The following is a 24,416-nucleotide window of genomic DNA, read 5'->3' on the forward strand; positions in this document are numbered from 1 at the left end:
TAAGTAAAGCAAAACTTAGGCTTATGCTGATTGAATATGTTAATATTTAATTATGAGATAGCCTAAGTTCTGAGTGAAGAAGCTATTTTGTGGCGGTCTAACTAAAATGCTGTGGTTACATTATAGGAAAAAAAACTTTTTTTCAAAGTTAGTCCTCAATTTCCTGTTCGCGTTCATTTCCATGCTCATGCCCAATAGCGATGTCAACTTCTGTCCATAATAATTGTCATCTATTAAAATTACACATCAAGTATTATTTAGTAACATGCAACAAAACATAAATAAAAAGGGGTATTAATCACCATACAGGAATCTTATTAAAATCATCCTTATAATAGAATATGTTTATCAGCCTCATTGTTTATATATAATTTGATGATCACGAAAGTATATTAACTTTATGTAGAAATGTGTATTTAAGGTAAGAGCAGAAATATAATACTTTAGAAAGAAATATCGTGACATAAAACCAAACAAGTAGTATGTTCTGCCCACCTTAACATTGCATCTAAATAATCAGTTTCAAAAAAATCATACATTCAGCCATTTAGCTAAGAAAGTTGATAGAAGATAAAATATGATGACAATATTAATGATACTGTTAGTATAACTTTACTGTAGAGTAGTCAGTCTTGATGAAACCTGATCATGAAAATTGTTATATGATGATTAATAAGAATGTGGTCCTTATTTCTCACTCAGTTTAAAGAAGAGCAGCTTCTGAGTATAATACCGAGGTACAACCAAGGTGTTACCAGTGACACTCAAGCTATGGATAGAGCTGATGAGACCACCAATAGCATCATCTCTCATCTCTGTTACTTTCCCACCTGTAATAAAAGTATATGAATATCTTGATTATTATTACTGTACAATCATCACGTCTACACTTGTTATATGCTTGTATACTTGCATGGATAATTACTCCACAGAGAACAGGACTGTGCTTTTATTAAAAAGATAATGCAATTCTAATTGATAATTATAATGTTATAATGTTATAAGTCATAGCGAACAAATTTGTTTCCACTTTGCTAAAACGAGATAAATAGCAAGTTCTATTTGAGAAAAAGTGAATTTATCTGTAGGCCACAATTTAGAAAGAAAAAAACAATAACTACCTTGATACAGTTTAACTGTAACTATGTTGATTAGTTTTAAAACAATTGATCAACTCGAGAAAATAGTGTTTCTGGAAGAAATTCATCCGAAAGAGCCTCATCTTGCTAATGAGCAGTCGTAAAGCCGAAAACAAAAACATAGTCTCCAAAATGTGGGTGGGTGTGGCTGAGTCATTTGTTGTAGCTACCATCCCTGGCACACCTTTTACATGACAACTATATATGTTACTGTAACATTCATTTGTATAATTGTTCTATTGCTTTACATGACCCTTTTTCATGACGAATAGGCATAGGATGATGATCATGTTTTCATAAGAATTTACAGTATTTTAAACTAATTTATTCCACAATCGAAAATTTCTAAAAGTAAACAAGCATCAAAACCAATGAAATGCTGCTAAATCAAACAATTTTTGATTGTCAGTTGTCAATTTTTATCACTACAGATATGTTAAAGTTTATATTAAGGTGCAATTCAAGGATTGATTGTATCCTTAAAAGGTTGACTTGCAACAAAATTCACATTACAGTTATTTGGCAACAAAATATTCACCATGTCTTACTCTGTTGTGTTGTAGGTGCAAAGTATGTGGAAATGTGATTAAAAGCTCTTAAAAGCTCAAAAACGAAAAGCCGTCGTAGATTGGAATCTCTTTATTTCTCTGACGTAGTCATGGAATTTATTTATTGTCTTGTCACATGATTTTCTCATGTGAATTGAAAGCCAATAAAAAGCTCAATATTAAACTTATCATAGCACTAGTTTATGACAAACACTTCGGGTTTTACCGAAGACCCCATATCAAAATTAATATAGATGCTCGCTACTTTACAGCTTTGTTTCGGTTAGGGCTAATCGGCAAGTCATAATCTGATCATGTGACTCAATACTTCGCAAATAATTTCTACAACACATTTTGATTATTACAAGTGACCAACAGGCTCGTCATGATTGTCAGACATTAATATGTACTCCTTCAAGCTAAGGCTAAATAAATAAAAGGAATTTTTATGGTAAGTTTTAAGATATCCCTGCTAAAAATGACAGCATTACAATGACGAAAACAGATGCGTAAGAACAATAGACATGGCTCTATTGAATGCGTGAAGTATATTTGAGAAAATATTTCGACGAATAAGGTTACATAAAAGTGTAAACAGAAACCATCTACCACAGCTACGTCATATTTGAGCCGTTTTTGAAAGAGAATCCAAACTACGGCGGTCTCGTGTGGCTGCGATTAACTGTTCGTTTTTGAGCTTTTAAGAGCTTGTAATCACATTTCCACATATTTTGCACCTACAACACAACAGAGCAAGACATAGTGAATCTTTTCATATCAAATAACTGTAATGTGAACTTTGTTGCATGTCAACCTTTAAGGAACAAGCATAAAGCCAGTACCTGGGCACTGGCCTGCTTGCTTGATAAAACATTTGATAAGACTTTCATTTGGACGTTTGCCAAATTTATTAGAAGAAAGTTGTCACATTTTTTTTGTTACTTGCTATTTTTTTTGTTATCTCTTTGGTTACTTGCACAAACCTATATGTAGTATAAGATTAATTTACAGATAGGAAATTATACATTAAATATCTAATATATGGGAGTGCCTGTGAACTAGTTATAAACAATCAACTACTTTCCATGTCTTTTACATTAGAGAAGAACCAAAGGAACTATCTCCATGATATTTTACTCAAGTTGTGTAAGTTTATAACATAATTTAATTTAATTTTAAATATCATAAATGAAGTGATGATGTATTTAAAATTATTTGCAACTGAATTGCTAAGAATTTTCTAAATTTTTAATAAATTTTCGTGAAAAAAGCTCTAAATTACTATCTTTACTAAATTATGAAATACTTGATAAGAACTGATCCTGACAGAACAACTTAATAATCACTTTGTATTATTGAAGCCAACATGAAACTCTCAATAAATATTACTAACCAGCACCTCATACATACAACTTACCTGTAGCATAGCTGAGTGTGTAGATGATACTGCTGTCGCATGCAGCTACCAGTATGTAGTCTCCATAGCACACCATACCTTGTGGATAATCAGGATGGGTGAAAGTCCACATGACATTCCTAGTGGTGATGTTAAATCTGAAGACTTTCTTTGTCTTATGGTCAGCTATGAGGACATCATCACCATGTCCAGCGCATATCGTGACCCGATGATTACTCAAGAGAGGGCAGCTGACGTTACGCAGAGTCTCACCAGTGAGAGAATAAATAGTTAGTCTCTTGTTAGGAGGATCAGCAACAACTACATTCCCTGCTGCTACAGTCAGCATGCTAGAGTAATTGTCATGAGGAGGGTGCTGCCAGGTTGTGATCACTTGTCCTGACAGATCATAGACACATACTGTGTGAGGTTTACTACGAGACAATATGTATAGTCTGTTCTCATGGAGGCTGATGGACTCAACACGACCAGACGTAGAGATGAACGAGTCATGCAGCTTGTAGTTGCTATCAATTCTACTGACTGTACCATTATTCAATCCAACATATGTAACTCCTTCATGCTGACATACTGATACAGGAGGTGATGTTAGATCTATGGATTTGAGTAGAGTTATAGACTTTGGAGGAGGGAATAAAGGAAGTTGTGGTTGTTGAGGAACTACAGAGTGCAGGTTACTGTTAACTACTATGTCATCAGCTGAAACAATCTTCAACTCAATCTCACGCTTTTCACCTGAAACATTATTAATATAATAACATAATTACATACTTACAAGGTGTAATATAATATTAGTATTTTGGCAGCGCAGCACAACATCATAGAATAGAGTAAAGAAAGATTACTTAATTACTCATTTAATTTAAATAATTACTTGATTACTCATTGGATCAAATAATCTATGCAGGGTATTATAAATTTTAACATATTAAATTGTGTAATATGATAATAATAAGAATAATGAAAATGCATATTCTTTTAATTGCTGACTAAAATTTGGCGGTGCTAAATGTTTTGGAGTAGCAAAAATGCAAGTTATATAAACAGAGATACTGTGACAGTGTTTCTATGATGTTTTAGCCTGAGAGCAGATCATGCATCTAGAGACTGAATAACCATTACTAGCTCAGCACACAAAAACTTTTAACAGTGTCTCTAATATATTTAGCCTGAGACTGAAGCTTGTATGTAGAGACTGTACAATTTTTATTAGCTATGCGCGCAAAGATAATGTAATGGCATCTCTTTATGTAATATCATAGCCTGAGTGTAGAGTGTGCATATCCCTGCATTTCCCTTGTGCTTATCATTTCTGTTAACATGCAGGCAAATATGGGATAAATTGTGAAGTTTTGTTAATTATTGAAAGATCGAGAGAAAATATTGCCTATTTTTATCACATACCCTACAGGATGAATTTATTCGCGGAGTTATATTTCGCGAAAATTGTCTTTTCATGCATATTCGCGGATGAATTTATTCGCGGCTGAAAACTGCCGCTCTCTAGGAAAAGTTAACTCTATTGCGGCTAATAATAGTTATTACTACGCATGCGCACACCGAGTGTTCCGGTTTATATTTAGCTTACAACCGCGAGGCGATCATGCTATTCTACGGTAAACAATTTTTGCTGCGTCCAGAGGTTTTCACGAATATTCATCGCTTTAGAGGCCTTTGATAAGCCAACAACTTGTGGTAAGTAATGAGTTTTTACATTTACTAAATTAGTTGAATTTTACTCTGGTTCTTCGGTAAACTGCAATACTACCGTTTTTTTTTTCCATCTCTACTGCTTCATTTTTTGTTTTAGTGTGAGAGAGAGATCTTTCATCATACACCGAAGAACAATGATTGCACGGTTGGTAGATGTCATTTTTAGAAGATCACCAATCATTCAGGGAGGTCTGGAAATTGAGGTTGAAGTGACCGCAGCTACTTACGAGAAGAATATATCTGTTTTTGAAAAAGGAACAAAAACGCCTTTACGAGCACAAATCTTTGGCCAACCGGCAGAACTTTGCAATAGTAAGCCATGAGGAGAGTTCTGATGATAACTTCCTTACCAGCCATGTAGTAGCGAGAGAATCGCCTTCGACACCTACCCAAAACATTGACAGCGCCAGATCTGCTATTAGTAAAATAACTAGTCAGAAAGCACCATTACACGCTAGTATTCACATATCAAGAGTACCAGTTTAATTTTATTGCTAAACAACCGCCATATAGACTAAACTGTTTATATTTACTCCATTCATCTTTTGTAAAATTTTATTTGTATTTGATATATTTTATTTGTACACTAAAGTTTGTAATAAATTATAATATATCTATACATGAAATAAAATATATAATTTAATCATGTTTGCTACAGCGATATCAAGGAGTTGTTGTCGATGAAGGGGTCTAGGTTGACTGGTTGCCTCTCTGCCGATATTCCTGTCTTGATGAACATTACTACTTGTCTCTAGTTTTCGTAATCGGAGTAGGTTGTTTCATTCTCAATCTGCAGTAAACACAAAAAAGAAAAAATATTAACGAGTGTTGAGGAAGTACAAAAACAATAGCTGAAGTATTTGATGAAAGCGATCAGTTTTTAAACAAAAGAATTAACTAATGCAGTTGATAATGGAAAAACGTATCTGCACTGCAAATCAAATACATACCATAATGTCCAGATCAGAATCATGATCGTCCTTGACTTCGGTATTAGAGATTGATGAAGTTGATTCTAATGTAGAAAGACTAGGAGAGCTTTTTTGCTATGCTGAAGCCATGCCAAATAACTTGTAAAAACTGAATAATTTTGTAAAGTTTGACGCAACGGCAATAAAGCTCGAAGCCTGGCGATGATTTTAAAGAAGTTTTGGAACTCGGCTACGTTTAGTACTTCTGCCTATGGGCTATTTTCGCGATGACGCCATTCTGCCTATCTTGTGACAACCTCGAATAATTTTGTAAATAAATGTGATGCATTGCCAATGGTGTTAGCTCAAAGCTCAGGCAATGATTTTAAAAATGTTTTGGAACTCAATTACGTTTAGTATTTACATTAAAAACTAGGCTAGCGACTAGTTTTCAATTTGATGCAGTAGTTATTCTCTCTTGTGATTAAAAATAGAACTAATTATTCACTGAATTTAATAATTCGCGGATTGACTGTTCGCGAAATCGCGAATTTTTATGACCAACGAATATTTTCATCCTGTAGGGTATTCCTATTTAGTAAATTAGTTTGCAGATAGGTCAATTGAGCTTTTTCTTCTAGTAGTCATTGTTGACTCATCCTTTGTCCTACCTTTAACACCTGTGCAATTTTCTGCATAATTTCACTTGTCACATCGAGCTTGTATAGCTCAAAGCTAGCCTGGGCATGGCTCTCGTGGGGATTGGGAGAGAGAGCCTGGGACACCTAGCGAAAAAAGGTAAGATAACTTCTGCGAAACGAGCGACATATGTTACATATGACGCTCAGACTGATACTAATGAAAGCGTGTCGATAGATTCAGATCTCACGATGTATTAGATGTGGAACGTTTAAAAGCCTATCATCACGGTAATGTGACTTGATCTAGTGAAAGGTCCTATGTTTTTGATAGGCTGGGTAGTTATGTAATACCCCGTTTGATAACAAAACGATAAGAACCATAGGTTACTATTGTCTTGCGTTTTGACATTTGCAGCTTCATTTCATATCATGATAAAAAATGGAGCTATTCAAAATTCATCTATCAAAGCTAGGCATAGTCACGCTGATACCAAAACAGTCTCAAGCTTTACAACATGTCATCACAGGTTTTGAGTAATTTATAGCTCTTCCTACTGGCTTCGGAAAGAGTATTTGCCTTCAGATGGCACCGTTTAGCATCAGGTGGGTCTGAGTTGTTCATAATAACTGTTGCGAGTAATCACAATACTTGCAAGTAAAATAAAACATATTACTTTTTACTTCATATACTTTTTTTTATTAGCAGCGTGCGATTCATTTTTGTTGTTCTATTGCTATTCGTTTGTATTGTTAATGTGAAAATCTTTTATTCAATTGATTTAACTTTTGATTATAATTAAATAAAAACCTAATTAATTAAACAAACAAAATAATATAACTCCTGTGATTAATTTATTATGCAACCAACATTTCATACTTACCAACCAGCGTTTGTTTGCTGCCAATTCAGATTAAAAATAATACATAATACTCGCGAAGATCATAAAAAAGACTGTCACATGATACTCCTTCGGAAATAACGATTGTGATATTAGTGACTGCAAAAGTCGACTTTTAGAGTTGTCTTCCTCGCGTGCTGCCATGTGTCCAAGGCTCTCTCCCAATCCCTCACGAGAGCCATGCCCCGGCTGGCTCAAAGCCATGTAGTTTCACAGAGTCTTGCGACAAAAACTGGAAACAGAAACGCTTGTTTCCCAACAACATCGATCAACGGACTGATCTATTTTGGAATATTTTACTTCACTCTCAATTTCTCAATTTTTTGCATTTACTATTTTTTGATACATAAAACCCTTTGTAGTTTCTTGTAGCAATTTCTGCCCTCGTTCAAATGGTGTATAATACAACAATCAACTTCAGAGCGACTGTCAATGGGAGTAATTTTTGTTGGTTGTTTTTTGACTAATTTTTGTTGAGGCCCCTCCATTATAGCTTATATTAAAATATTGGGCGCATCCTGTTTGCTTGGAAACAAGTGAGCTCCCATATACACTTCCATTGGTCGCGGGACTCTGTGAAGCTACAGTATATGGCTCTGAGTAGCTAAAATGTATTTGACCACAATATTCCTTCAAAGCAATTACCAAAGATCGCTTCTTCACTTGTACACGTAACAATTTTACTTTAGACTCATCTTTAACATAAATAATATGGTTGAAGTCTTACTATAGATTACAATTTTTATCATTTATTTTTATTCTTTCAGCATACCTGTTTGCCTTAATTGGAGTTGTCCTCCCACTTCCAGTCTAGGCAACTCTTCCACAATAAATTTGTCCATCTGTTCCTTCAGCTCCTTGAACCCTCTCACAATGTCATCCTACATGTTTGATTTATTAAAAACTGTTATAACCTAGACATAGACCAACAGCATGTGTATAAGCTACTGTGAGAAAAAACAAATGTGGTTTAAAGCAAAGAATACAATGTTCAGGTTTTTAGCTGATTAGCATAGCTTACGAATATTTAAAAAAAGTTAAGCTGTTTGTTCATGGAACATTTCCACTTTGTGCTCATTTTATTAAACTTGACTGATTTTTCTTGATCTTTTAAAAACATAAATATATTCAGTGTTGTTATAATATAACTTTTTGTAGCCTACTAAACGGGAGTATTTGCTAAATATCTTTGTACAAGTACAAAATGTAATTAGTGTGAACGATAATAAAAAGTTATTTTTATTTAACACATACATCATATAAAATTGTAACTTTAAAATTTCATATCATAAAAAAACATTTTGAGGCATAGTTCAGATGAATTAAAAACATACAAAAGGAGTTCATAGAAGTGTGTGTATAAAAGAGGTTTCTGTTGCAGCTGAAGCTCGTTGTATTCAAAGTTTTGATGAATGATACTGGTACCTCTTGGAAGATGCGTAAAAATAATTTTGTAATGGACTTCATCAGCCCTTTACTCTCCACAGAATGTATCAGATAGCCCAACAAACCAAGTGTTTATTTAATATAATATATTTATTTATAAGTTGAAGCAGAAACAAGCATACTGGATGCATTAAGACTACTCAAACTTTAAATAATTTCTATATATCCCGTAAAACGTCTAATCAAACGCCACCTCTATTTGACGGCCACTCTGAGAGAAGGGTTGAAAAATAGAGTGCCATGGCATTGAATTAGAGGTGTTACAGTATGTCATTCTTCAATAGGCTCCACCCCTTTTGTTCATGATAGCTCCCAGTGCCCTCAGCTTTTTGAAAGCCGCCACTCTTGCCCTAATAAGAAGATTTTGTCTGACTATGCTGGTGCTCACAGAGTTGGCCCCTCCAGCTCAGACAACAGTTTTATGACATAACAATAGGTTAAACTTTTGATGTACTATACTTTGTCTGACCGAATGAAAAGAAAATGTAGAGGCATTTCCTGATCCAGAGAATACAGTCGCCCAAACGATAAGCATTTAGCTTTGGCAGATTTACCCAAACCAGAAATAACAGGCATAACAGGAAATTTGAAATTAAAACAGAACATTTTAGAATTACAAATAAAGAACATTGTAATGTTAAAAAACAGCTTTCGAAAAATTGTAAATACACAAAAAGGAATAATAATTAATACACAAATGAATCCTTGCCATATGATTTTAAAAAGTATTACTATTGGCCTCGTCAGGCAAACATTTCATTTAGACGAGTATTTATTTAAACTCATAGTAATTATCTAATGCCAATAATCCCTGGTAGAAATCATCAAAGTTTAATATACACACTGGTTATATTGAAAATATCAACAAAATAATGTGTTAATTGTAGTAACTATAGTTACCTACACTAACCTTAGTGTATTTAGTGTGTTTAGGGGTTGTGAGCTGCTATAAAATGTTACGTTACAATAAACCATGTGTAGTATTTGCTGTAAGGAGTTCTTACCTTTAAGACAGACATATAACATAAATGTTAAATTGAATTTAAATGATATTAGCTTACTAATCCCTTAGTTAAATCTAAGTTCTAATATCTATTTTACTAGACTTCAACTTTGTCTTCATCTAAAATTTTATTACTTTTCTGTTTCCAGGTTAGTTTATACTATAAGTAATAACAAATAATGCTGAAATGAGAGAGACCAAGCGAGCTATCTCTTTCAAACGTTGGCTGAAGGAATTTTGGCAAACAGCGTATCGGCATCTTCATTATTTCGATTTATTCAGCAATACGAACTCGAAATACTCAAAATTTCTATTGTTATCGCATGGCGCAAAAAGTGTTGGATAGTGAAAGCAAAAACATCGTGTTGCGTATTACAAAGCAAAAGGTTTGTATAACATTGTCATTATGCACCACACACCGTACGAATATGGTATGAAGGTGATTTTTCGTTACAAAAAACCTTACCGTTATAACTGGACAGAAGAACCAGGACAGATAAACACTTTGATTTATATATATAAATGAAGTTCACAGCTATATTATAAGTAATAATACTTAGAACATAGCTGTGAATATAACATAGCTGTGAAATTGATATATATATAAATGAAGTTACCAGCCATGTTATATGTAACAATACTTATATAAAGAATGGTATGATGGCATGACCTTTCATTTACAACTTCAGTATTAGATACATCTCTATAAGGCGGCCACTACTACTCTTATGTTCTACTATATATATCCAACTATTTACTTACTGGTGGAGAATGTTGGATTTTAGTCTCCAACATTTCTCTGTAGTTTCTGAGACTTTTCCACTTGTCGAGAACAACATCCTCCAGAAAATCAGTCATCTGTACTTTAGACTTCTGTCTGTTCTCAAGCACCTTCTTTTCTATTTCGTCATACTGCTCCTTCAGTGAGTTTATCTACAGTCATGGTCAAATCTGATACAAAAAAATGAATATAAACGGTACACCAAAATGTTTTTCTATTCATGTATATATAAAGTTGCAAACTCACTTTTTGTTCAAGCAGTTCAAAGGTATACAGAGTTAGTTTTAATCTGAATAAAAATTATCTGCTTTCTGCTCATTATTATAATAATAGTAATAATGACACCACTATTGAATTAATGATGTCATCACTCTAGTTACATGCACAACCCTAAATCTCATAATATCCTGTTTAATATTTTAATGCATTATTGTTACATCCACTTTGATAATACCAACCATATGCATAGGGTTCTCTACCATTCTCCATATTATCTCTATGTTACAACTGTAGATGATTCTAAGCGACAAATTGCCCAAACAATTTATATTAATACACCTATGTATAATACAGCAAATGTATAGGTGTTGATTTACTTAACCAATTAAATTGACCCCAGTCACCCCAACATACTCAATAAAGTATATTGACATTGGTCATCACAGCTGGCCCCATTCAGCAACTACAACTGACAAGCCCATAGGGTGTACTTCCCATAATGTAAATTCCGCTATCCCTGACAAATTTATGTAAAGCTTTTGTTTCGAGCTACATACAACCTTTCACATGGCGTAAAGTAACAAGTTGGCATGAATTATTAAACACGGTATGAATTACTATAACGCTGTTGCAATTATAGCATCACAATTGAATGTGTAATTGTGATGCTATAACTACAGTTAGCCTAAAAATAAAGAGAAAACAGTGCATGCCAATATATCTATGGATACGTGCAATATTTAATTTACTGCGTGAGATTGTGTGTCAACGAACATCAAGGAATAGGTACAACTTTTTGGAAATACTTAAAGATGATTGATCAGTGCAGGCGTCAGATTATCGATATATCATACTGAATGTCGCGGGGGTGAGTTTTAGTCTCATAAAAAACTATATTTTAACCAAACATTAAACGAAAAGTTAGGCAGACATTATAATTTTAGGTATATTAAGGATACAGTTATTACTTTAGTTTTATTTTAGACGGAACAAAACGTTTTTATTATTTTAATATTGCCTAATAAACCGTGCTTTTGAAAAACAGAAAAAATCATTTTGAGATGCCCTTGAGCGTATGCGTTCCCTATATCAATGTAGAATTACCATAGCCAAGAACCATAAGCTAAGTAAGACTGAAATAAAAATGAGAAAATGTTCGATACAAACCAATACTGATACAGTCACTGTACAGATATTTGATGAAAAACTCAAGTCTAGGTTTTTCCTTTTGAAAACAGCAAAAAAGTGAATTAAGGGAGATTGTTCAAAACTTTCAATCTTAAATTCTAGTGCAAATCTACCAACATATATTTCAAGGTCAGCACACGCCATGAAATGAAATCTTTTAGATATACAATTTGAGTCAACTTAACTTCAGCTAGCTGTTGTTCTCTTGAAATAGAGAATATGTCAGAGTGAGATTTCTGTATTGAACCAGATTTTCATTACAAACAATTCCATATCTCTCACTATTCTATTATTGATGTATAACAGAGAAAACAAAAAATGAGTTTAAAATGCAAAGCAAAATGTGCAGAAAATAATTAAACACAAACATGGACTGAGCTAATTCACTAACCTGCCCATCTCTCTTTTTATGAATCATTGTTAGCATGTCTTCAGTCTGACTGTCATAATCAGAGACCATCTTAGATATTTGCTTGAACAACACTTCAAACTGCTCATCCCTAGCTGAACTCTCAGCAGATATGGTGCCTGTAAGAAGGGCTGATGCCAGGTCCTCTAATAGAAGCAGAGAATGTGTAGAACCTAAATCAAGAAGATAACTTTACATATACCGATCATACATGACAAATAACATCTTTGGTAAGTAGTAAAAATATTTATATGTTTGTTCATACATTGTTTACATTATTTGCAGACAAAGAGAGAATACACTTGCTACTGTTGTATATGCAGGCGTCTCTTGTTCGCCTGACTATGTTACAGGAACTTGGGCTAAGGGAGCCATATAGGCTTTGGGAAGCAAAGCCTCTCACACAAGCTTGCAGGATTATGTAGCTTTCTCAGCTTTTTGATAAAGCTAAGGAATAGATAAATAAACATGGAGAAGGGTGTATAAGAAAGCATTTTTTCTTCCTGCTAGAAGAGAGTAAAGTTGTGGTGAGTGAATAAACAACAGCAACCACCAAAGACAATCATTTGGTATTCTGAGCCAATAGATATCATACTAGAACTAATATATTGCATCTAACAAATATAATAATATTTAGAGACCTAAACACACCTACAATAAGCCTACATACCAGTGTCACAGGTTGGTAAGTTAGGAACACACTTCAAGCAGCTGAGCACATAACAGACTCCACATCCAAGAATATATTGTTGGTCTTTATGCTTTGGGCAGCGGCTAACTTTAGCTTTTTGCTGTTGAACCAGGTGCTCAAGTATTGTTATCTTATGATGGTCATCAAGTGTATCATCATGAGACTGAAGTATAAAAGTCAAAACAATACTGTGACTTTTGGATACTATCTCATATTTTCATTGTCGGAATGTTGAGGATCAAGTCATCATTAAAATATATATGTAACAATAATAATAGTAGTTTAGAACAGACTCCTATCAAGTTGGTTTTACCAGAGTTTATTGATTATGAGGTTTAGATGGTTGTTAAATTTCCAACACTCAATGAGTAGTTATTTAGATACAGACTAAAGCATGTTCTCTTGCTGTACATCATATTGACTCTCTAAGTTATTATTTCACAACAATATAACAATTACAGCTTTAAAACATAAGTTATCATTGTTTAAAAAATCAAAGACATTAAATGGCTAAAAAACCCACAATAGACCGTATTCACCATAGTTGAAGTTACATAGAATTAAAAAATACTACTGCACATCCACCTTTTAAGTTTTTTTAGAAACAGCTGTTGTTTGTGAAAATAGAAAGTCCAGCCTATAAATTAAATATGAGTAAATTCTTTGATGATGAGCAAAAAACTTTTTATTGCAGTTCATATTACCTTCACATTGTATCTTTGTGCATTTGCATAGTAGGATACTAAAAAGCAATTGGTTATTAAAATCAGTTTGATGTAAAATAATAACATCTACTAACAGCTTCACATAAAACTACCGCTCATACCCTGATTTAATTATCATGTATGAATCTGAAAAGGAAACACTAGTACCTCCAAATGAGCAGGGCAGAACTTCCTACAGCAGTAAGTACAATAGCTGATAGCTTTCTGTCTTGGTGAGCTCTTCTTTAGACAAACATCACAGAGTGTCTTTTCTGTACCCAAGTCATAAGATGGTAGACTGTCTGGTGGCATCTCAAACACCTGGCTGCAAATAATTAGTCATAAATGATAAACTATTTGCTATATGGGCCATACAGTGCTAGATGATGAATTATATGAGTCATTCTATGATAGGTGAGTCTTTTTCTAAGCCTGTATGCTGGTGGTAGATCAATCTATGAATCTGCACCTGTATAGGTCAGAGTGGGGAGGTTTTATTATCAAAATTCAAGCTGGAATAGCTAATATGTAGATATGACTACATCATTGGATTAAGAGTCTGGTCTCTGTTTTTCTTAAATACCATTTGAGACAAACATAAAGATTATAACATACAGGAATATTAAGGTTGTCTTTAAACTGAACAATATATTTCTAACTTAAAGATAAACTTGCACGAAATTTTGATACATAGTTTTTGTCTCTTTGAAATGTTATTAACTATTCAGATTCTGCTGAAACATGATATGCCTGCTGTCATGCAAGTGCCTAGTATTATTGGTACTTTGCCAACAAACATTATGCTTTTTAGCTAAAGCTTTATACAAGCTAATATTATATAGTACTGTCTCATTATAGCTATTAATAATGCTTGTAGCTTTTTACAAAGCTTTTCTATGACCAAACATATAAATACTTGGGTTTTCTGTTATCAAATCAGTTGTCTCTGGAGTGTGCAATAAACCATTTCTCTAATTTAATACTCTATTTAATTGCTTCTGTGCAGAAACATAACAGAAGCTAATTGGCAACAAGGATTTCTCTTTTGAACAGTTACAAAGAGTTTTGTTCAGATTTTATCATTGATAAAATCGATACAAAGAGTTCTAGTTTATTACAAGAGTAACTGTTCAAAATTGCACCACTACAATGGCAGAAGTAGCAGACCTGATCAAGCTAATGCAGAAGCAGCAGGAGGACCAGAGACAGCAGCAAGAGGAGCAGATCAAGCTAATGCAGAAGCAGCAGGAGGACCAGAGACAGCAGCAAGAGGAGCAGAGAAAGCAGCAAGAAGAGCATAGACAACAGCAAGAAGAGCATAGACAACAGCAGCATGAGGAGTTCAAGCAGCAACAAGAGGAATACAGACGTCAGCAAGATGAAAGAATGGAGGAGAATAAGAAACTGATGGAGCTACTACTACAAAACCTACAACGGAAACAAGAAACAGCTGCAACCGCTGTTCCAACCTTCTCAGGTTTTGACCCAACAGCAGAGCTACTAACAGATTACATAGACAGATTCAACACATTCATTGCAGCAAATTCTATTCATCAAGACAAGATTGCTGGCACTTTTCTCACCAACCAACAGCCTACACTCTACAAGCAGCTTAGTAATATGGCAGCTCAGCTTTCAACACCCAAGCAGATCAACGACCTCGACATGGATGAAATACTGGAATTTCTCAAAGACCAGTATGACCCTAAGCGCTTCATTGTTAGAGAGCGTTACAAGTATTGGAGTGACATGCAGAGGAAACCTGGAGAAACTATTCAAGAGTTAGCTGCCAGAATTCGTCAAGATGCAACTACATGTGCCTTCATAGACATCACAGATCCATTAGATGAGGCTCTCAGAACAAGATTTATCTGCTCTGTAAACAATGAAGCAGTTCTAAAATCTCTCTTCAAGGTCAAGGACAATGAACTCAACTTCAACAAAGCTATACAGGTAGCACAGGAAACAGAAGAAGCAGCTAAAGTTGCCAAAGAGACAGTTTATGGAAAGTCGTCTAAAGTCAGCAAGGTTGCTCAACAGAAATCAAGATACAAACCAATCCAGAAAAACAACTCTACACCTGACAAGCAGAAGGAAGGAAAGCTATGCTACAGATGTGACCGAACTAACCATACAGCGGATGACTGCAGATTCAAAGCAGCCACCTGCAACTTTTGTTCTAAACAAGGTCACATAGAAAGAGCATGCAAGAAAAAGAAATCATCTGCAGCAGAAAAACCAGTAAAGATGATAGAATGCACATCAACCAAGATGGTGAAACTTGCTGAAAACATCAAACTGGAGGGAGACAACTTCACACTTGAACTGGACACTGGAGCATGCGACAACTTCATCTGTAAATCAATATGGGAGAAGCTAGGAAAGCCAAACCTAAAACCTACTACAGTTAACTACAAATCAGCCTCAGGACATCTCATAGAGACGCTTGGCAGATGTGAGCTAACTGCCCAATTGGATGCACAGAAAGAAGTCAGACTGCCATTTGTGATTAGTGCTGTACAAGATCTCAACCTACTAGGAAGAACTGCTATACAGCAACTAGGCATCTCTATTGATGACAAGCTACAACAGAACCTTGTATCAACAATCACAGAGAACCAGCCAGATGGGAGGTTACAAATCAAGTGTAAGGAGATGTGCAAAGAATTTCCAGAAATATTCGAAGACGAGCTAGGATGTCTCAAGAACTTTGAACTAAAGATAAACTTCAAACCTTCAACAAAGCCAGTCTTCTGCCGACCCAGACCAGTTCCTATTGCCTTGACAGAAGAGCTCAACCAAGCATACGAAGCAGGTGTAGCTAAAGGCATATGGGAACCAACTCAATTCAACCAGTATGGAACACCAGTTGTACCTGTACGCAAATCTACAACAGGTCAAGCTGCAGGGAAGATCAGAGTATGTGGAGACTACTCCAAGACTATCAATAATCAGCTAGAAACACATAGGAAACCTATCCCACTACCAGAAGATCTAATCAGAAAACTAGGTGGAGGCTATTGCTACACAAAGATTGATTTAGCAGATGCCTACAATCAAATATTGTTAGCACCAGAAAGTCAACGACGACTAGCACTATCAACACACCGAGGAGTACTACTACAGAAGAGGTTGCCCTTTGGCATAAGCTCAGCACCAGGGTATTTTCAAGAAATCATGGAGCAACTGACACAAGACCTCCCAGGAGTAGCAGTATACCTAGATGATATACTAGTGAGTGGAGCCAATGCAGAGAGCCATCTACAAAACTTACGTCGACTTCTTCAAAGATTAGAAGAAAGAGGGCTCAGATGTAGAAAAGACAAGTGCTGTTTTGCTCAACCTACAGTAGAGTATCTGGGACACAAACTCACTTCAAAGGGAATCACTAAAGGAAAGAAGGCAGATGCAGTACAACAGATGCCAGTCCCAACAGACTTAACTCAGCTAAGATCTTTCTTAGGAGCTACACAATTCTACAGCAAGTTCATACCCAATCTGTCACAACTCACAGGACCATTGCACAAACTGACACGCAAAGGAGAGACCTGGAAGTGGGGCACTGAACAAGAAAAGAGCTTCAACAAACTGAAAGATATGCTATCAACGGATAGTGTCTTAGCACACTTCAACCCAGATCTTGACATTGGAATCTCATGTGATGCTTCAGAAACTGGACTGGGAGCTGTACTATTTCATCGTTATCCTGATGGAAGTGAGAGACCAATAGCCAATGTTTCAAAAACACTGACCAGCACACAGAGGAAATATGGACAAATACAAAAAGAAGCTCTCTCAATCATATTTGCTCTAAAGAAGTATCACCAGTACCTGTATGGTCGACGGTTTATCTTGGTAACTGACCACAGACCTCTTCTCACACTTCTAGGACCTACCAAAGGAGTTCCAGCTCTAGCAGCCAACAGACTAGCAAGATGGGCACTGGTACTAAATCAGTATGACTACACCATAGAATACAGATCTACCCAGCATCATCAAAATGCAGATGTCCTCTCAAGACTGCCAGTTGGACCTGATAAAGAGTTTGATGCAAGAGAAGATGAGGATGATGTTGATACAGTATGCACTATTCACACTATTGGACAACAGCTCAACTCTACAGACTACAATGTTCTAGCAAAGGAGACAAAGAAAGACCCAACACTAGCCACAGTAATGCGCTACACAGCAGAAGGATGGCCTGGTAACAAAGAGATGAAGGAGACTCAGCTGTCACTCTTCCACAAGATCTCAGATTCACTTTCTATCACTGAAGGTTGTCTTCTATATGGCAACAGAGTAGTCATTCCTGTCAAGTTACAACAGGAAGTATTAAAGATCCTTCACCTTGGACACTTTGGAAGGGAAAGAATGAAGAAGCTAGCTCGAACGGCTGTCTATTGGCCTCGCATTGACTCTGATATAGAGGAGACAAGCCGACAGTGCACTGCCTGTGCTGAACACCAGAAGCTTCCACAGAAGTATCCGATACATCCCTGGATGCTACCTGAGAAGCCATGGAGTCGTCTTCACTTAGATCATGCAGTGAACTTCATGGGCAGCCAATGGCTAGTGATGATAGATGCCTACTCAAAGTATCCATGCATACACAGGACGTCATCTACTTCTACCAGAGCTACCACAGACATCTTAGAGGAGATATTCGCACACTTTGGATACCCTCACACCATAGTCACTGACAATGCTACCAGCTTCACCTCAGGAGAGTTTCAGCAGTGGTGTCAAGAGAGAAGCATTGTTCACCTCACTGGAGCACCCTACCATCCAGCTACAAATGGCGCAGCTGAAAGACTAGTACAATCCTTCAAACAAGCCATGAAGAAATCGTCACTCTCACCTAAATCTGCACTACAACAGTTCCTGATGCACTATAGAAGGACACCACTTCCTACAGGATACTCTCCCAGTCAGCTGCTGAATGGAAGACAGATGAGATGTAAGATTGACACCCTATTGCCATCACCCGCACACATAGCACAGTTTCATCAATCCAGAGAAGTCAACCGATCGGCAGAAAAGACAGTTAGCAAGATACACAGCTACAATCTTGGAGCACCATGCTATGCCTTGTATCATGGACCTAGACGCAACAGACAACCTAGATGGGTTCCAGCCATTGTTACTAAGATATATGGAACTCGTAGTCTCAATGTCAAAGTGGTACCAAAGGGACCTACTTGGAGAAGACATGTTGAACAACTCAGACCAAGATACTCAACAGAAGAAGATCAAGACCCTGGAGATAAACCTGATATAACAGAGGAGACAAAACTGCAACTACCAGCCCCTACAACTGTAACAGAGCAACCTCCGTCTAGAAGAAGACCACGCAACCCTCGTCTACCTGATGGAGATGAGTATAGCAGAGACAAACCCCGAAGGTCTAAGAGAACCAGAAAGAACCTTTAGCTTAGTGAGGAGGTGTCATGCAAGTGCCTAGTATTATTGGTACTTTGCCAACAAACATTATGCTTTTTAGCTAAAGCTTTATACAAGCTAATATTATATAGTACTGTCTCATTATAGCTATTAATAATGCTTGTAGCTTTTTACAAAGCTTTTCTATGACCAAACATATAAATACTTGGGTTTTCTGTTATCAAATCAGTTGTCTCTGGAGTGTGCAATAAACCATTTCTCTAATTTAATACTCTATTTAATTGCTTCTGTGCAGAAACATAACACCTGCTTACACAGACCATACATGCTGCATGAAATACATGAAATGGTATGGGAGTTATAGAGCAATTTCTTTGACTTACTAAACCCAGCAGAGGACAATTTTGTACAGTGCAGTATAAACACTTGGAAAGTCAGCAGTGTAAGCTGATCCATAGTATCAAACCCCTACTAAAGCAAAGCTGCAGTACATGTGCAGTTTCAGATTTTGAAGAGTGTGCATATGCAGAGCACATGAATTGCTAGGTTCACTTTCATGAGCGTCATGAGAATAAATCTCCAGTGGATCTCAGGAAGAAATTGAAGTAAGAATGCAGTTCCAGTAGCAATAAGTTTCAGCTGGGCATTAGAAAGTTGTAATTGATTGCAAAGTTACTGTATACTGCGCTGCATTGGTACAATGCAGTTTTAATGCATCACAGCCCTGGCTATGTGCACTATTATATAATCTAAGTTTAACCGTCATTTAGTAAGACTCACCCGCATCCACTGTTTCCACACAGCAGCAGGTGCTTGCTCTCATAGTAGGTGGTCAAACAGGTCATACAGTGAATATGACTGCATGGTAGCACTTTGGGGCTGACAATGGTGTCACTTTTACGGCAGCAAAACTCACACTCAACATCTGCTAGAGCTTCAGCCATTGTGATGTTCAACTTTAACAAAACCAATATTTGTTGAAATTTAGTTTTTAAAGTTAAATGATCAAAGGTGTGTGAAGGTCTGCAGTCGAGAGAAATTATCACCTGCAAGTACCTGCTACAAATGCTAAACAATACTGAAAAACTCAAAATCGAGCTCATTACGAGAGCTGCTCAACATCTGCTACAGCCTGAGCCATTATAATCTAGAAATAAAATGCATGTGTCGAAGATTCATCTTACTACATATATAGAAGTACAGTAATATGGCTGGAACTTTCAGGTGCTATAACCAAAATTAGTGAAAGCTTTTGTTTTGAACTAATTACAAAGTTTGATGCGCTTTCGAAATTTGAGTGGCATTTCATAGCTTAGAAAGCAGCATTCGGAAACAATTAGTAAATTACATTATTTATTACACAAATGTATTACGTCTGGCTGCAAATACCCTGCCAGTGTAGCGATGAACTCTATACCGCAGCATGGAAGTTATCAAGTTATTATAAATCATAACATCATAATCTGGAAAGGCATGTATCTCTCTCTTAGAAATGAGTTATTTAAATTATTTGTAAATTTGGTTGAACCAATACTGGAGAGACACGTACCCCTAAAATATTGTCCACATGTTTGTCCACTTTTATCAATCACAAGCAATGTAAACTTCCCACCACATCAGTAGGCCTATTATGGAATCATTTTTATCATGTTATGTAATTGACACTGTGACATTCATGTCAGGCATGCCTTGCCATTCCTCTCACCAATTTAAGCGTATTCAATTGCAGCGGTAGGTATGGTGAATGGCTATTCGAATGAGCCCTCTATCAGGGGCATAGAATGTTTTTGTTCATTTAATCTAGGTGGTATAATAATTGTTTAGTCCTTAAATAAGTTCTTCTTGTCAGACAGCAACCAGCGGATAAATATATAAACATTAAATGGAAATCATTATTAGTTTATGATATTTTATGATATAATTTAGTAATATACAGAAACAGAAATAGTTTTTTCATAGATTTGAGTCATATGCCTCCCTACATACATCATTTTGGGCAAGTCTGCGCACATATTTTTCTTCTGAGCATTTTAGCAGCAATAAACTTTATTCAATTTCAAAGCAATCTTTTATCTTAACAGAGCAGTTTATTGTCTGTAATTTCAGGCTGTGAGACAATTAATAACTTTTAATATCACATTCTCTTTATGGGTCCAAACAGTACTAACTCAAGTTATATAGTGCATCTCACCAGCATAATTTATCACTGCCTGTAATCTCAGGCTGCATGAAGAAGGATTAGAAGATTAAATTAGCACAATAAAATATTTTATTAATTGCTGCTAAATTAATAACTTAATAAATGCTGCATTTTCGGATTCTTTGTTTATTAACTAAACAAAACAAAAGAATACATGTAATCAAACAATCAAGAACTACATAAAGATAGAATAGAATTACTAGCTATTAAATAAGAACTCATTCATTGAAGCATGTGTGACATTTCATGAAACTTTTTTGTGTTAATCCATTTTGTAAAACATAATGTTGCTTCTTTTTAAACTTTCTAAGTGCTAAGTTCAGTTATAAATTGTTTAAACACACATGTTTGTAATGACAAGAATTCACACGGTAATGATTTGTCGTCGCAGTTGAATGGGAACAAAATATTAATTGTGATCCAGCCCGTTGACGCATTGTTAGCGATATTGTAAGTGATATAATTGAATGAAGTGTTTACTTCATTACGGTATACATCGCTCAATTAGTTATTAAAACTTATTGTAAAAAAAACCAGATACGCAGGCTTTTGAATTGCGTTTTTTTCTTTCATGTAGAAAAACTGCAGACATATCTTAAAATTGTTGAAAGCGTCGTCTATTCTCCTCGCAGTAAGTAAGTGAATAAATAAGCTTATTTTTTAATGAGACATCAGGGTTAAAAGTATTGTTGTTAGGCATAAAATTATGCCAAGTTTGCAATGCAAACTGCATAACTTCTTTTAAATTTGTCAAAATAAGGTAAAAGCTTAAATATCTGCTTACCGAATGTGTAGTAGCTCTAAGATACTACCAGCTTCGTTACGAACGGGATTGTTGCGTTGCCAGGCAATCAAGCGGAACTTCAGCCTTAGCGTAGTATTTCATAAATATTTGAATTACGGATACACTGCCGCACTTTGTCTAATACGCTTGCAATTTAAGGTGTTGTTTAAGCGAAGCGCATTAGAAAACGCACAAGTAGGCGAGCCGCGCAATTCCGATGTTGTTTATCAGGATAGGGAGCTACGCTTGATAGGGCTAATTATTATGCTGGGCCATTTGTACCACCTACAGACCAGGCATAATAATAATAACAGCTTCACTACATCGTAAATAAAGTAATGCCTTTAATCCTTACATCTCACAAATAACTTACCAATTATGACAATAAATGTTAGTTATCGGCTGCGCTAGTTATCAGCTGTAACAGGATACAGATTGTCTACAAGACACGAGATGTGGTACTGCCAGAAATCAGCCGTGCAAAATTATCTACATGATAGCCTATATTGCCCACAGAAACATGAACTACTAAGCCCTTTGATGACAACAATGCCTGCAGAAAGGAGATTCAATTACCTATTTTAGACATAACACACCGGACAGCCCAAAAGGATGTCAGCAGCTAACTGGACTGGAAAATCACAAATTCCTGTACCTCACCATAATTTATACATTGGTTTATACCCTCTTTCAGATTCAACATATCAAAATATTGCATACACATTGTACAAACATACGTGCTAATGGAACAGCTATCCAATCTTGCAAACAGACTATACAGAGTAGAGGAGAGCCTGTATGCATATGTCTTGGAGTTACAACGAAAGGTTGAGTATGCCCGATAAACAAGAATAGTATTTTTTAAGCTTAGATGTTAATTTTTGTATTTCATGCTTTCTACTTTATGTTAATTTTAATTTTTGTGATTTATACTAATTACATTTTACTGTGTATGAGCAATGTCAGTGGCCTTCAGAACTATCAAACTCATGAAAAACAGTCATTTTATTATGTCTCCATGAGACTCCTTTTAATCATTGAATTTCCTGAAGAGCTGGTTTGTAGTGGTGAACAGACTCTGCAAAATAAGCTTGAATGAGTTTTCAAAGCTAAAATAGGTTTTTCCTATAGGAGATAATATACCATGTATATAACCATGTATATATACCAAGATTATTTTTCTATTTCTTAGAATAAAAAAAGAGATAGAGACAATTATGTAACCTTTACACTTTGCAATATGACTTCGAAGTTGAACAGATATTTTGAAGAACTTTGAAGTTTGACAAATTAATGTTTACCAAAATTGTGGGCTTCTGCAAAAATTAAGGTGATAGGTTACCACAGCAAAGGTGTTGCCCTATTCCTAGTCAGCATTTGCACATAGCTTCCAAAATTCTGACAAGAACTCCATAAATAGCTGCTATTCTCAAACGGACTGTATAAAAGGAGCCTCTGAAAGTGATTATATAAGAGAAAGTATGGTCGAAGAGGCCAAACGAGTGAAATATTGCAACCCTTTTACTGCTACTTACTGTTTTTTACTCTTTTCTCTGCTGGGAGAAATGTCATTTGGGCGAGTACTACTATTACAGCAATATGCTTTGAGGACATTTTTGATCGCTATCATTTTGACTGAACATACATTATATACATGTACTACAAAATATTTGGAGAATTTTTTAAAATTTTGCTGAGTGTATGAAATGTAAACGTTTTGAATATTTTTAAATATACATTATACTGACAGTATATAATTATTTTGATATGATAATGAGCACGAAATTAGAAATTGCATACCAAATGTGCAGCTAATGTCCCAAAAGAGGCAAACCAGGGGTAATGGTAATTATGGAGAGCAACACAAAAACATGATTATATTCATTTGTACAAGTTTCATTTTATAAAACTTATTCTTTAGTTATATTTAAAATAGTTTTTATATATAATTGTATTTTGTTTGTTTAGATTTTAAATTACTTAATTTTTCTCATATGACCAAGCTTTAGATTTGTACTATTTATTTTATTTTGTCTTCTTTGACAATAGTAATAATAGTAACAAAAGTAATAATATTAATAGTAGTAATAATAGTAATAATAGCAAAAATTGTAATAAAAGTAATAATAGTAATAATAGTGGTAAAAGTAATAATAGTAACAATAATAATAATAATAGTAATAATAGTAACAATAGTAATAATAGTAATAATAATAATAACAGTAGTAATAGTAACAATAGTAATAACAATAACAATAATAGTAAGAATAGTAACAATAATAATAGTAATAATAGTAACAATAATAATAATAGTAATAACAGT

At 35.2% G+C, this 24,416-nt stretch overlaps 1 protein-coding gene across 1 annotated transcript; it reads right to left on the reverse strand.

The window, feature by feature from the left end:
• Positions 1-687: 687 nt before the first annotated feature.
• LOC137402283 (uncharacterized) lies at positions 688-20,053 on the reverse strand. Its single transcript, XM_068088777.1, has 8 exons — positions 19,890-20,053; positions 13,878-14,034; positions 12,985-13,168; positions 12,297-12,487; positions 10,480-10,650; positions 8,041-8,149; positions 3,105-3,839; positions 688-830 (listed from the first exon to the last, which is right to left on the reverse strand). Exons 1-8 carry the CDS (start codon positions 20,051-20,053, stop codon positions 688-690), a joined length of 1,854 nt encoding a protein of 617 aa, XP_067944878.1.
• Positions 20,054-24,416: the final 4,363 nt, after the last annotated feature.

This window comes from Watersipora subatra, chromosome 8 (genome assembly GCF_963576615.1).
Source record: "Watersipora subatra chromosome 8, tzWatSuba1.1, whole genome shotgun sequence".
Lineage (NCBI taxonomy): Eukaryota > Metazoa > Bryozoa > Gymnolaemata > Cheilostomatida > Watersiporidae > Watersipora > Watersipora subatra.